The sequence below is a fragment of the Ceratotherium simum genome, chromosome 19 (assembly GCF_057802395.1).
Source record: "Ceratotherium simum simum isolate JZ-2026a chromosome 19, ASM5780239v1, whole genome shotgun sequence".
Lineage (NCBI taxonomy): Eukaryota > Metazoa > Chordata > Mammalia > Perissodactyla > Rhinocerotidae > Ceratotherium > Ceratotherium simum.
In genome coordinates, this window is record NC_141918.1 from 54,531,521 (window position 1) to 54,545,001 (window position 13,481).

General features: G+C 43.2%; 1 protein-coding gene across 23 annotated transcripts in view; it reads right to left on the reverse strand.

Moving 5' to 3' along the window:
* AHI1 (Abelson helper integration site 1) overlaps positions 1-10,078 on the reverse strand; it is a 182,915-nt gene extending 172,837 nt beyond the window's left edge. For 7 of the 23 annotated variants that reach the window (XR_015555277.1, XR_015555278.1, XR_015555276.1 and 4 more), the window contains exons 1-3: positions 6,692-9,908; positions 4,920-4,987; positions 3,465-3,589 (exon numbers count right to left, since the gene is read on the reverse strand). Coding sequence is in view for 17 of the 23 variants with exons in the window: in XM_087444148.1 (XP_087300274.1) it covers positions 3,465-3,589; positions 4,920-4,929 (135 nt within the window). In the remaining 6 variants the exon portion in view is untranslated. Of the gene's footprint in view, positions 1-3,464; positions 3,590-4,919; positions 4,988-6,691; positions 9,912-9,976 lie in introns of those variants that run through there. The other 16 variants (XM_087444156.1, XM_087444155.1, XM_087444154.1 and 13 more) reach the window with 8 other exon arrangements.
* Positions 10,079-13,481: the final 3,403 nt, after the last annotated feature.

Sequence of the window (13,481 nt, forward strand, 5' to 3'; positions counted from 1 at the left end):
TAGGTTTTTTTGTTCTTTCAATATACATTCATAATTGAGACAACTCTAAGTTTATTTTTAGAACCCTCTGTCTACATTTTTGCAAACTTATTTTCAAACTTTATGTCATTTTGTCTAATGAGTGACTGTTGCAAGCAGAAGACCTGATATTTTAAACATCTATTTTAGAATCTGCTTTTTAAAATAGGAAGCTTAAACCATTTACATTTATTGTCATTACTAACAATTTATTCTTATTTAAATTTTTTATTTCATTACTTTTGTTCCTTTTTTAAAAAAAATCCTATTTCACTTGGTTTTTACTGACCTTTGTTGACTTTGAAAGTTTAATAATTTTACATATGACATATTATTTGTTTTACTTATGTCAAACTCCAGGATGAAATAACTTCTGTCTACACTATAGGTAAAGAGTAATAGTTACAGGACATTTTCTTTCTTTGTAAACTAGGAAGCTTTGCCCAACCTTTGAGAACGATCTGTTTCTCATATTACCATATATACATATCTAATATAAATCTTCAGTAATTATTTTTGGCATAAATAATAATTGAGAGAGTTCTATATATTTAACTAGTTCCAAGGCTCATCCAGATATATTTTCAGATCATAAATTCTCTATTCTTAAATTCTTAATTTTGATTCATGTCTCTGGAAATGGTACTACATATTGAACTCACACATTTTCAATAGTACTATGGGTTTTGTTCAGGGAGGGAACGCTGGTAGTAATTCTCTGCTAACTCATATGTTCACTATTGCCCTCATAAGTGCCTGACAACCTAGGTGACCAGATTCCTTGAGACACAATTTTCCCCTCAATATTGTACAGATACAGCTCCACTGTCTTTTGGATTTAGTGTTTTTTGAGAGAATTCTGAAATGCACTAGACGTTTAGATGTTCACAAAATTTATTTTTCTCTTGAAATTAGGAAGTTTCTAGTATAGTTCTCATCTCATAAATTTTACCCGGAATGTCTGATGGACTCATCTCCTCTTAGATCTTGTTTTTAATCTCAGGAAGGTTTCTTCATCATGCTCTTCTTATTGTTTCTGCTCCATATTACTGTCTGGAAACACTTATTTGTAGGTCAAGTATTTCTATATGTCCTCATTATTACTTCTTTCATTTTAGTTTAGCCACTTCTTCTCATGGAAGAATGCCTCAAATTTGTCTTCCACATCAATGATTAGATTTTTCCATGGAATCAATTCTACTGTTTTAGGCCTGAGATATAGTTTTAAGGAAGCAACTGAAGAAAGAACATGGAGAGACTGTGGTTTTAAACCCCACTTACTCTATTTCTGGCTATATGGTCCTGGCAAACCACTTAACATCTTTGTTAAGTGGTTTCTGTTCAGATGTTTATAAAATTTCTCATGTGCAAAATAAGAGCTGCAATATCTACATTTCATGATTAACATGAGAATTAGAAACAGTATTTGTAAAATTCTTATCCTAGTGCCTGATACATAGTTAAAAAAACAATAAGATGAAGCTGCCATTATTATGAATTCTCTTATGGCTTTTTCCTTAATTTTCTTATTTCAGCCTGCTTCCTTTTCAATCTCAGCCTGTTCTGTAGAGGGGATTCCTTGTTCTTGTTCTGAAGAGGTCCTATGTCTTCATACCTTATTAAAAAAGAGGTCCTACTGGGTTGTGGATAAGAGAATAGATTCTGCAGTCAGACTGTCAAATTTGAATCCTGGTTCTATCACTATGTAACTTTGGGTAAGTTATTCAATCTCTCTGTGAACCAGTTTCCTCATCTATAAATGGAGATATGACCTCACAATGTTGTTGTTTGTATTAAAAATGAGTGAATATACAAAAAGTGTTTAGAATAGTGCTTGAAAGACAGAAAGCACTCAGTTATCTAGTAAATAAAAGCAGGTATTCCTCCTCTAGTTCCTAAAGTAAATCATTTCAGAAATATCTTGTTTTCCTCTAAGTCCTCCAGGAATAGTCCCTTCTTTTGAGCTGAAAAATCTTTCTAAATATTTTTTCCTAGCGTACTTATTTCTGAATGAAAGACATCTTGAATGGCCTGATGTTGGCCAAGAGAGGCTGGGTAGATCATGCTTAGTCACCTCATACTACGGTGTCCTCAACATCTATACTGGACCTTAGGTAAGTGAACATGTCTTCTGCCCATCTCCTGGTTATCCATTTAATTTAGCAGTCTTGGCCTAAATTGCATCTTGTTCATACTCACAAAGCCTAGTTCTGACAGTGAGAGAAAAGATAAGGTTCTACTTTGACTAAATGAGTCCATAAAAATATCCTGCAGACAATTGTTTCCAGGGTTCCTTCTGCTTTTGTCCAATTTACACCACCTTACCCAAACGGAGGGCATATACAATATGCAATGTTCCATCCTCCAAATGCCACTACTCCCAACCATAATGTGCACCAGTAACAGCAGAAGAAGCATATTCTATTTTAGGGCAGCATCTGCCATGGCGAACCTAATCTGTCCCATTCTGTCAGGAGTTCTAATTGGTGTGCAGTAGTACTCTGGTGTACTATGAACCCCTCACATGTGTACAGCTAAATTCCGGCCAACGTCAGTACTTATTTTTGCTTCACTTGAGAATATATACTTACACTGATGGCTGCCAGATAGAATATTAAAATGAAGAGGTCCTACAACAAAATACAGAATGGGGTAAAATTTGCTACAAGTAAAATGTAGGGTGTATGTAACTCATCATAAAACTCCTGCCAAAGAAATATTACATACCAAATAACCATGAAGTTATTTGTGTGTGTGTGTGTGTGTTTCTGTGTGTGTGGATACAAGAGATTACAATCAAAGGAGTGAAAGGTGCAACTGAAATCGTGAGACAGGTTTGAAGAGTGAATAGTGCATTAATTATGGATACTATTACAGACTCTTCAAAATACCCTGGGCATCAGGTTGTAGTTAATTGCTGATCTATTTAGTATTACTTTGAATTCTGTATTTTTAATCCCTTGAACTGTGCTGCCAAAAATTCTATCATTTAAAAGTACACCTCAAGTACAAAAAGGATAATTATTGCCTTACAGTTCCATTAATTTCTGTGGGTTCTGCTGGGTAGAATCACACGATTAAGTCTAAATAAAGACAAGCCACTGGATATCTGAAGTAAGATATTACATCCTAAATTCTTCACAATTCTGGGTTAAAAATCTTGATTTTCTTCAAAAATGTGTAATATGGCTAGTTTTGAGTTTCCCCACTATCCCTAGTCACTCTCACCAGTCTGTCTATGCTATTCTTGTAGGACAGCACTCAAGACAGAACTCAATACTCCAAGAATAATGATGATTCTAATGTAAACTTTATTTTATCATGTGTTATTGACCATAACATAAATTTACTGTTTTTACTTTCCAAAGTTCCTTAGAGTTTTAATGCGAAAGTCATAATTTTATGCAGATATATAAGTCACCATTACCAAATGATCAATTACTCACTGAGAGTTTTTCTCCAGATTTGCCAATTTTTTCCTTCAGTTTTTTTCTTTCGCGTATTAGATCACTGTGAGTCTTAAGCAATTCCTCAAAGCGAACTTTGGTTTTTACTTTGGCTTCACTCTCCACTACAAATGATAAAGACTCATGTCATTTTCTACACAACTCTATTATAACACATATCTGCATTCTAATTATGTTAAAGGACACAGTCTTGTAAATACCTGCATGAGTTCTACAGCTATATTAGAACAACTGACCAATCCTTCCTTCTTGAAAAACTTTTCTTTTGGATTTGGTGACACCACACTCACCTGTATCCCTCTTACCTTCTGGGCTACTCCTTCTAAAAGTTCCCCTGACTAAGTTAACTTTTTGCTTACGATGCAGAGTAGCACATCTACCACTGTTAGTTATGTGGCCCTAAACAAGTTACTTAACATCTATCTTCCTTATCTGTAAAATCAGATCAATTTATACAAAAAATGGCTAACACTTGCATAGTCAATAATCAGCATTCAACAAACACTAAATGTTGAAAGTTGTTGTTTTTTCCTTTAAAACATAAATCAGATCATGTTATTCCCTTGCTTTAAGACCCTGTGAGGGCCGGCCCCGCGGCTTAGCGGTTGGGTGCGCGCACTCTGCTGCTGGCGGCCTGGGTTCGGATCCCAGGCGCGCACCAACGCACCGCTTCTCCGGCCATGCTGAGGCCGCGTCCCACATACAGCAACTAGAAGGATGTGCAGCTATGACATGCAACTATCTACTGGGGCTTTGGGGGAAAAATACAGATAAATAAAATTATTAAAAAAAAAAAAAAAAGACCCTGTGAGTCTCCCGGTTCACTTAGGACAAGATAAAACAAGACCTTCACACACCCTACAGAGTTTTCACTTCCTGGCCTGCCTACCTATACAGTTTCAAATCAAGACAAATATCCCCTTAGATCCCTACATTCTAGCCATACTGCCCTTCTTCAAGCTCCTCTGCCAGTCACCTGTTTTTGTAAATAAAGTTGTACTGAAACAAGCCATGCCCATTTGGTTAAGAATTGTTACGGCTGCTTTTGTGCTTCAATGGCAGAGGTGAATAGTTGTAGCAGAGACCAAGTCTAAAATATTTACTAGCCTGTCCTTGAGGAAAGTTTGCCAATGCCTGCTCCAAAGTAAAATATCCATTTTGATGACAAAGAATAAAAACTAATCATATGTTGTAATTACTACTTACCTTGTCCAGCTGAGTCTCAAACTGCCATCCATTGCATACTAACCTCAATCACCAACATTAAATAGAAAACTGAATATCAAACTATTACATACCTCTAAATATAATATTTGGTTGATGACATCTACTTTATTCATTAATCAGTTAAAAAAAACCCGTAAAATAATCCAAACTTTACAATAAATAAATAAATAATATGTATTGCATACATAAATTTCATAAAAGTCTTACCAATGGGCATATCTCAGCTTTATGGAGAGCATTGAGTTGTAATGTAAAGCACTGACTCAATCAGTATCCTAGTAAAACAAAGAGGATTTATTTGTAATATGGAATTTCCAAGTAAAAACTATAAAATATTCTTCACGCAAGATTATGTCATTGTTTGTCCACTACCTCATCAGGTTTATAACAATAAACCTAAGTTCTCTTATCAAAATCTTATGCAAATGACTTGAAGACATTTGACTCAGTTTAGAGTCCAAAATAAAGTGAAGCAAACTGGACCATATTTGAATAAAATATTTATATATTTGAAATAAACAATTTTAAAAAATTTTGAAAGGCAGTAAACATCTAACTTGGTATGTTAATACACTTTTCAAAATGTTTTAAGTAAACAATGAGCATTTCAATACACTTTGAAGAAACCAAACTCCACCTCAAGACTGACTTTCCCAAGAGCATACTATATAGTAAAATATGCTATTAGTAAAGTATGCTTGTGGGGAGCATACTCACAGATAATGAATTTAAATACCTCTGTACCCACCACTGAAAATGGTGCTACAATAGAGAAAGTTAACACAAGCATTCATACCATTTTTCTCAAATAAATTCCTAGGTGTATATCATTGTGTATCAAAATCATGGATAAATTCAGTATATATATTCCTGAATTGCCAATTTTATTTAAGAATTGGAGGTGTGTCCAAAACTTATTAATTCCTGCATTAGAACACAATATGCATACGTTTTTAAGAATAAAACTGAAGGGCCGGCCCCGTGGCTTAGCGGTTAAGTGCATGCGCTCCGCTGCTGGCAGCCCGGGTTCAGATCCCGGGCGAGCACCAACGCACCGCTTCTCTGGCCACGCTGAGGCCGTGTCCCACATACAGCAACTAGAAGGATGTGCAACTATGACATACAACTATCTACTGCGGCTTTGGGGGGAAAATAAATAAATAAATAAAATTAAAAAAAAAAAAAGAATAAAACTGAAGACTACTAAAAAAAAAAAAAACATAATTTGATTTGGCTCAGTAATTATCACTTAATGCTCCAGATCCCTAGGGATCCACACTCATATTCCTCTGGTATTAGGAATACTCTGGACAGAGTAGTCTGAGAAGAAATGCGTAAAAGAATGATTATACAAGTACACCTAATTATGTGAGTTAACTTATGTGACAACTATCCGGTACACAGACAAAATAGACGTCACTAAATCCACATAGCAAAAATTCCTATACTTTACTATAGGAGCCCGTGTTTACTCTTTCTAGTAGATGTAGATCTAACAAACCTGGTCATCTACCTTCCAATCCACCCCAAATTAGAAAAGAGAGAGGATGCAAAGGCAAGTGCAATGACAGCACCAGTAACTGAAATCTGACAGCACACAAGGAGAAAAAATATAAAGCAAATAGGGATTTAATATTTACAGTATTCCATGGTCATTCAACATACAGGAAAACAGTTGAACTATGTCATGACTATGAATCAGCAAGAAAAGGTTTACTCATATTCAGCTTAACCTGTCTTCTTTTCTCTTGAGCAGAAAATTTATGACATTTCAGACATTTTAGATTAAATAAAAACTACTGAAGAGGCAGGGCAAAGAGTCAAGGATGACTGTCATGTTTCTGGAACTAGAATAATCAGAAGTTTATCATTAATTGGAATATAGTGCAGTATAGGACAAGTGGAGTACTTTAAAACCCAAGTCCTGGAATTAGTCTCCTATGGTTACTTGTGTGACCTGAGGCAATTTGTTTCCTCACCTGTACAATCAGTCTAACAGCGCCTACTCAAAGGGTTGTTGTAAGGGTTCAATGACTGAGAACAGTGCCTTAGAGAGAACAAGCATCAATCAACAAACATTAGCTACAACTGTAACAGATACTTCTTATGGAAACACTCAAGCTATCCTAGTCTTTCAAGAGAATAATAATAGTAAATCACTCACAAGGTTTTTTTAAAGATTAAATAATAAATATGCAAGTAAAATAGCACAATGCCTAGGTCATGGCAAGCCCTTCAAAAATGATGGCCATTACTACTGCATGAAAAAATATATATATCATATAATATATAAATATATAATTATACAATATATATACTATAATCAGATTATGCTTGGTAGGCAACAGAATATAGTAATCCAGCAAGGAGATCTAGGGTGAAGAATTAGGCATCATTTATACATGTGATGGCTGCAAAAAAAAAAGCACCAAAGACAGCATGCTGGGAGCCCACAAAATAAAGTAAAAAGACACCGGAGAGACAGGTGAAAAACTGAGAAAGAGAAGTGTCATAGAAACCAAGGGAAAAAGATTTTTAAGAAGTGGGGGCCAGCCTGGTGGCATAGCAGTTAAGTGCATGCGCTCTGCGTGGGTGGCCTGAGGGTTTACAGGTTTGGATCCCAGGTGCGCACCAATGCACAGCTGTCAGGCCATGCTGTGGCGGGGTCCCATATAAAGCAGAGGAAGATGGGCACGGATGTTAGCCCAGGGCCAGTCTTCCTCCATAAAAACAGGAAGACTGGCATCAGATGTTAGCTCAGAGCTGATCTTCCTCACCAAAAATAAGAAAGAAAGAAAGAAAGAAAGAAGTGGTCTACTCTACGTGGTATCAAAAGTTGCTGCAAATTGTGAAGTATCCACTGGATCTGCAATCAGGAAGTCACGTGTGCAAAGCTGTTTATGGGGGGCAGAAACCTGGCAGCCACAGGTGGAGGAATGCACGGAAGGTGAGACCTGGAGAAGAAACATTCCTTCTACAATTCTGCTTCCACTGTGCTTCCCACCCCCAAAGGCAGTGACAGGAGATAGTAGCTTTGAGAGACAAAAAGACTATGGAAGGATTTTGTTGTTCGTTTTAAGACTGTTTCCATGCCTCCATCCCCCTACCCTTTTAAAAAATAAATTAACCTCTACACTGCAACCAGAGTAATTTTCTAAAATACAAACGTGATGGTATCATTTCTTTGGTTAACACCCTTCACCAGCTCCCAATCACCCACTGGAAAAAACATGAAGTCCTCACCGCTGGTCCCTGGCTACTTCTGAAATGACCCCTTGCCTTGTCACCTCCCCTTCTCTGGCCACACTTCCACACACATTCTGCGCTCCAGCCTCGTGACATCTCTTGCAGACCCTCAGATGCGCCCAACGCTCTCTTGCCTCTGTACCACTACACGTCTCTCTCCTGAGACATGCCCTTCCTCCCCGTCCCTCTAACAAACTGCTCACTATCCTTGGACACTAAATGCAAACAGCACCTTCTCTGGGGAGCACTCTACCCTTGAGGGGCAGTTCAAGAAGTCTCGGTGCTCCTTCATACCTCCCTCTACCTCAGCCCTGCGTTTTCACCCTGGTAAAATGTTCTGTGACTCCCACCAAACTGCCAGCGTTCTGCAGGGCCAGGCCTGCACTCTCTTCATCTATATTCTTATTTAAAAAGGGGGAGGCGGTAGGGGCAGTAATAATGGTTCTAGGGTCAAAAAGACTCAGGCTTGGGACTGGCCTGGTGGCGTAGGGGTCAAGTGCACGGGCTCCGCTTCGGTGGCCTGGAATTCTCAGGTTTGGATCCTGGGGGTGTCCTATTGTCAAGCCATGCTGTGGCGGCGTCCCATATAAAGTGGAGGAAGATGGGGACGGATGTTAGCCCAGAGCCAGTCTTCCTCGCAAAAAGAGGAGGATTGACATCCGATGTTGGCTCAGGGCTGGTCTTCCTCACCAAAAAAAAAAAAAAAAAAAAAGACTCAGGCTTAAGCTCTTGTTTTGCCACTCACTGAATGTGCGGCCTTGGACAAGCCACTAAGGCTCGTTTTCTTTTGTTTTGTTTTGCCTGGGAAATTAAAGTGGCACCTACTTCATTGTAAGAAGAAAAAGAAATACTGAAAAGCAAAGTGATCAGCACAGTGGCTGGCGCAGGGTAGGTGCTTTATTACTTTATGTCCATTCTTACAGCATTAAAAAGAATCAATTACATAACACATAAAATACACCATTAAGTAAATTACGTATTTACATCATTGACTATTATTTAGCAGTTCAACGCACACTTGAATTGATAAACACTAAGATTACTTAACAACATAGCAAGTACATGGCAGAAATGATCACCTGCAAATGGTAACGTCTACTACAGCAACGACGTTACAGAATTAACCACCGACATCTGATTACCAACGTTACTGTCAAAAACTAAGGTCAGACTGAACATGACGTTCCTGAGCCTCTGTGCGCCGTTTCTTTCCCGCTTTCCCCTCACAGACCTTCACAGGGGCTACTCCGAGACACCCAAGAGGAAAACCACTGCATCGCGCTTCGTCCCAGTTCCCTTCTTCTCCAGCCGCGAGTCAGCCAGGAACCCAGAGATCGGGGGCGAGAAGGCCGCGCGGCCGGAGCAGTCACTCCTCGACGGCGCTTCACGGCCCGGGAAGAGCGGCCAAAGAAATCCCCGTGCTCATGACTCAACCCACAGTCAACGACGGTCGCCACAAGCAGACACGGTTTAAAAACCCGCCTGGTATTTAGATTTCTCTCAGACCTTTCCTTAAACGCCCGCGTCCTCACGGTGACCACCCCCCAAGCCCCAGCCGACTGGTCCCGCCGCCGCAGGGGACGGGCGTCAGCATCCTCTCCCGGGGGTGGGGCGGGGCCGCAGCCGCGGGCAGCGGCGCCCACGCGCAGCACAAGCCGGCGGCGCTCCCGAACGCTCTACGTTTGTCCTATTTCACGCGTACATATGGCAACGGCCCGCTGCCGTCATCGGCCTGTCTTCTTATACGCGGACCCGCGAGCGCCCCTCCCCAGACGCGCACCAGGCCGCCCTCGGAGGACACAGCCGCACTCCGGCCGCGTCCGACCCGAGCGCGCAGCCGGAATCACAGACCCCAACGCCGCTTCCGGACGGCGCGGGCAGGGTCTCTCCGGAGCCACGGCCGTCCCCTCAGGGCCAGCGGGCCCGGACGCGGACCCCGCAGCCCCCGCGCCGCCGCCGCCGCCGCCCCCCAGGGCCGGGCGGCCGAGGGCCCGCGCCCCCCGCGCCCGCGTACTCACGGAGAGGAGCGCGCAGAGGCCGACGCCGGGGAGCGAACGGCGCCCCGCCAGCGCGCGGGCCGGGAGCGAGGGGCGCGCAGCTTGCCCGCCGCCAGCGCCCGGGCTCTGAGGGCCGGCCGGCTGCCGCAGTGCGGGCAGCGCGCCGCCGTGACGTCAGCGCCGGCCTGCGCCGCCGTTCCCATGACAACCCGGCCCCGGCCGCGGCCCCGCCCCCGCACCGCCTACGCCTCGGCCCTGGGCGGCTGCCTTGGAGCGCCTGCGCAGACGGCGCGCGCGCCCGCCCAACCGCGTGCCCTCAGACTGCGGGCTCGCGCCCGGGCGGAGAGCGCTAGGCCGCAGCCGTGGAGGGGAGCGCGGGAATGGGCAGGGGCGCAGAGCCTAAGAAAGCGCTCGGCGCCTGAGAGCCGTAGCGGGTGCGGGGAAACACGAGGGCCGAGCGGGGCGGGGAGGCGTTGTGGAACAGACCGGTACCCCCGCGATCGCGATCGCGCCCGCGAAGCGAACTGTCCTCTAAGCGCGGGGCCTGGAGAGCTGGGCCACAGACGGGGTGGGGAGAGAAGCGGCCCCGGCGCCGTCACCGCGCCGGGCGTGGAGCAGAACGCGGACGACGTCACGTCCCCCGCCCCCGCCCCGTCTGGTCCTGCCCCGCGGCGCTGAGTCACCGGGCGCGGAAACTTCCAGGCCTCCCCCCCGGGCGGTCCGCCGCTGTCGCGCGCTGTCACCTGCCCCCCACCGGCACGCGCACAGCCTGGGGCGCGTTCCCGGCGGCGTCACCAAGCTGCCGAAGCTTGCAGCATCTGCAGAGCCCTGGGAAGGCAGGAGGAATGCTGCCCGCCCAGTGCCTCCCGCCCAGTGCCTCCCGCCCGACTCTCCCCTCCAGACCGACTCCCCTCTCTGGATGTCTGTCTCGGTGTCAGCCACCGCCCCCTCCTGGGGTTCCAGTTAGACCGCTGGAGAGCGGCCGCAGTGCCTCCCACACCCAACCGTGTCCCTCCTCCCTTTATAACACCCCCGGGTATGGCTGATCCAGCCTAACGCACACCGCCCGACGCCAGCCTTCTTCCTCCTCACTGCGGTCATCTGAGAACGGCCTCTGCCAGTCGCCTGACTCCAGTTTTGGTGTTTTTGCTCCAGGAAGATTGTCGCTGAGCTAACAGCTTTGCCACTCTTCCTACATTTTGTATGTGCGCCAGGGATCCGAACCTGTGAACCCCCTGAAGCAGAGGGTGTGAAGTTAACCTCTGTGCCACGGGGGCCCCTGACTCCAGTTTTGACTCCGGAATTCTATGCTCCATGCTGCTACGACCTCACTAAAATGACCTCACTAAAAATGGAAATCCCATAATGCCACTCTGCTTCTGAAAACTCTTGGAAGATGATCTGTAGGAGAAAATCCAGTTACTTTGCTTGGGATGCAACACACTCCACCTCCTGACTAGTTTCGTCTCTCATTGCCTCCTTTAAATTTTGTGCTTCGACAGTATTGAATTAGGTACCATGCAAAACAAACCATACTCTTTCGTGCCCCAGATCTTGCAAACATTATCCCCTCTCCCTGAAGATCCCTGCTTGTGAACTCCTGCTTCTGCATGTCTCAGCCCTAATGTTGTCCATCCTCTGAACCTTAACCAGGTTGAGGATCTCCTCCAAACACTCCTGCTATATATATGGTATTATGCTTTGGACACATTCTACACATTATATTTTAATTGTTTGCATCGTATTTTAATTTTTCTAGCCCCAGCATCTACCATAGTATCTATCAAATAGTTGGTACTTCATAAACATTTGTGGAATGAGTAATAGATGACATATATTGAGCTCCTCCCAGGAGCTGTGCATTTTGGGTGTTTTACCTACTTTTCATCTGTCCTCACAACTGTGACATAAGTACCCATTTTTTCGAAGAGAGGTTATAACTCTGCTCATTCTCAAGCAGGTATTATGTTCATTACACATTCCCCAGTCTATCGGACTGAATGAGATGTACACCTATTATCATCTCTTGCCTGGACCTTTACAATAGCTTGCAGAGGTGTAGTTGGGGGATGGGGAGATTGTTAGGGCCTGTTTCATAGCAGGAGTGACATTTAAGTAAAGACCTAAAGAATGTGTAGAGTTGTCCAGGTTGGGAAGGGCTTCTGGGTAGAGAATGGTGGAGTATAGTGCTCATTAAAAGAAAGCTTGGCATAATCCAAGGACCGAAATAAACTCAGCATGGCTGAATGAAAGGTCAAGAGTGAGGCTGGGGGCTTTCAGAGGAAGTAGGATAAGAGAGATAAGCAAGTTATGAAGAGACTCAGTATTGTGAGGTCAACAAGGTACCATTGAAGGGTTTTTCATGGAGTAAAATGATCACATTTTAATTTCAGAAGGGTAACTGGCTGCAGCGTGAAAAAATGGGTAGGAAGAAAGCAAATATAGATCCAAGAATATCAGGTAAGATGCTGTTGTAATCCATGTAAGAGATGATGGTGGTATAGGCAAGAGTAGGAGCAGTCAGAGTGGAGAGAAGTGCACCAATTCAAGAGATTTTTGGGAGGTAGGAATGTCAGGGCTTGGTGATTTGATTGCTTGGATGGAGCAGTGAGTGATAGGAAGGAACAAAAAAATGATGACTGGCTCCTTCCCCTTCTTGCCAAGTGAAGAGGTGGCAAGCATGTCAGGGCCGTGAAGTTTATATGAAAGAGGAGAGGAAATAAACATATTGAGGCTAATGGGAGCCAAGTTTCTCCTAACAGAGAAGGGAGTTACAAATAAGGAAAGGAGGAATTCCGGAATGACCCTGGTAGTAGTGGATTGGAATCGGCTTTGTCCCTTTGAACTCACAGTGTTCAGTGTACACGTAAACACATACAGAAATAAATATAGATAAGTTCGTGTTTGTATGCACGTGTGTCTCCTATCTATCTGTCTAGATATCTAGAAGTTCTTTGTAATATTCTTTCAATTTTTCTGTAAGTTTAAATGTATTTTAAAATTATAAAAATGTTTTAAAGGTACTGAAGTTTCTGGCTTAGGTAACTGGGTGGAGAATGTCTAATTAATTAACAATGGAAAGGCAGGAAGAGCAGGTATGGAGGAAAAAATGTTTGGTTTCACTGGCATATATCCAGTAAGCAGGTGAGTATATAGTAAATGTATTAATGAGCCCCATTCAAACTGGAGAAAGCAGATATGAAGAGTGCAAGACTGAGGCCACTCTGCTGGTCCCAGGAGAGACAAGCAGTCAGAGTAGTAGTGGTGGTAGTAATAATAAAATTTGCCAACCATTCAAATAGATTTATGTTATTGAAAACATTTAATAAATAATAAATAGTGAATTTATTGAATAAAACATAAATGTGGTTGATGTACAAGATATTTAATCCCCAGTACAGGATGTGCATTAACCAATCAGAACAGATGTTGGCCTTACTGCTTGTATTAGTGTGCTTGGGCTCCCATACAAAGGACCACAGACTGGGTGGCTTAAATAACAGAAATTTATTTTCTCACAATTCTG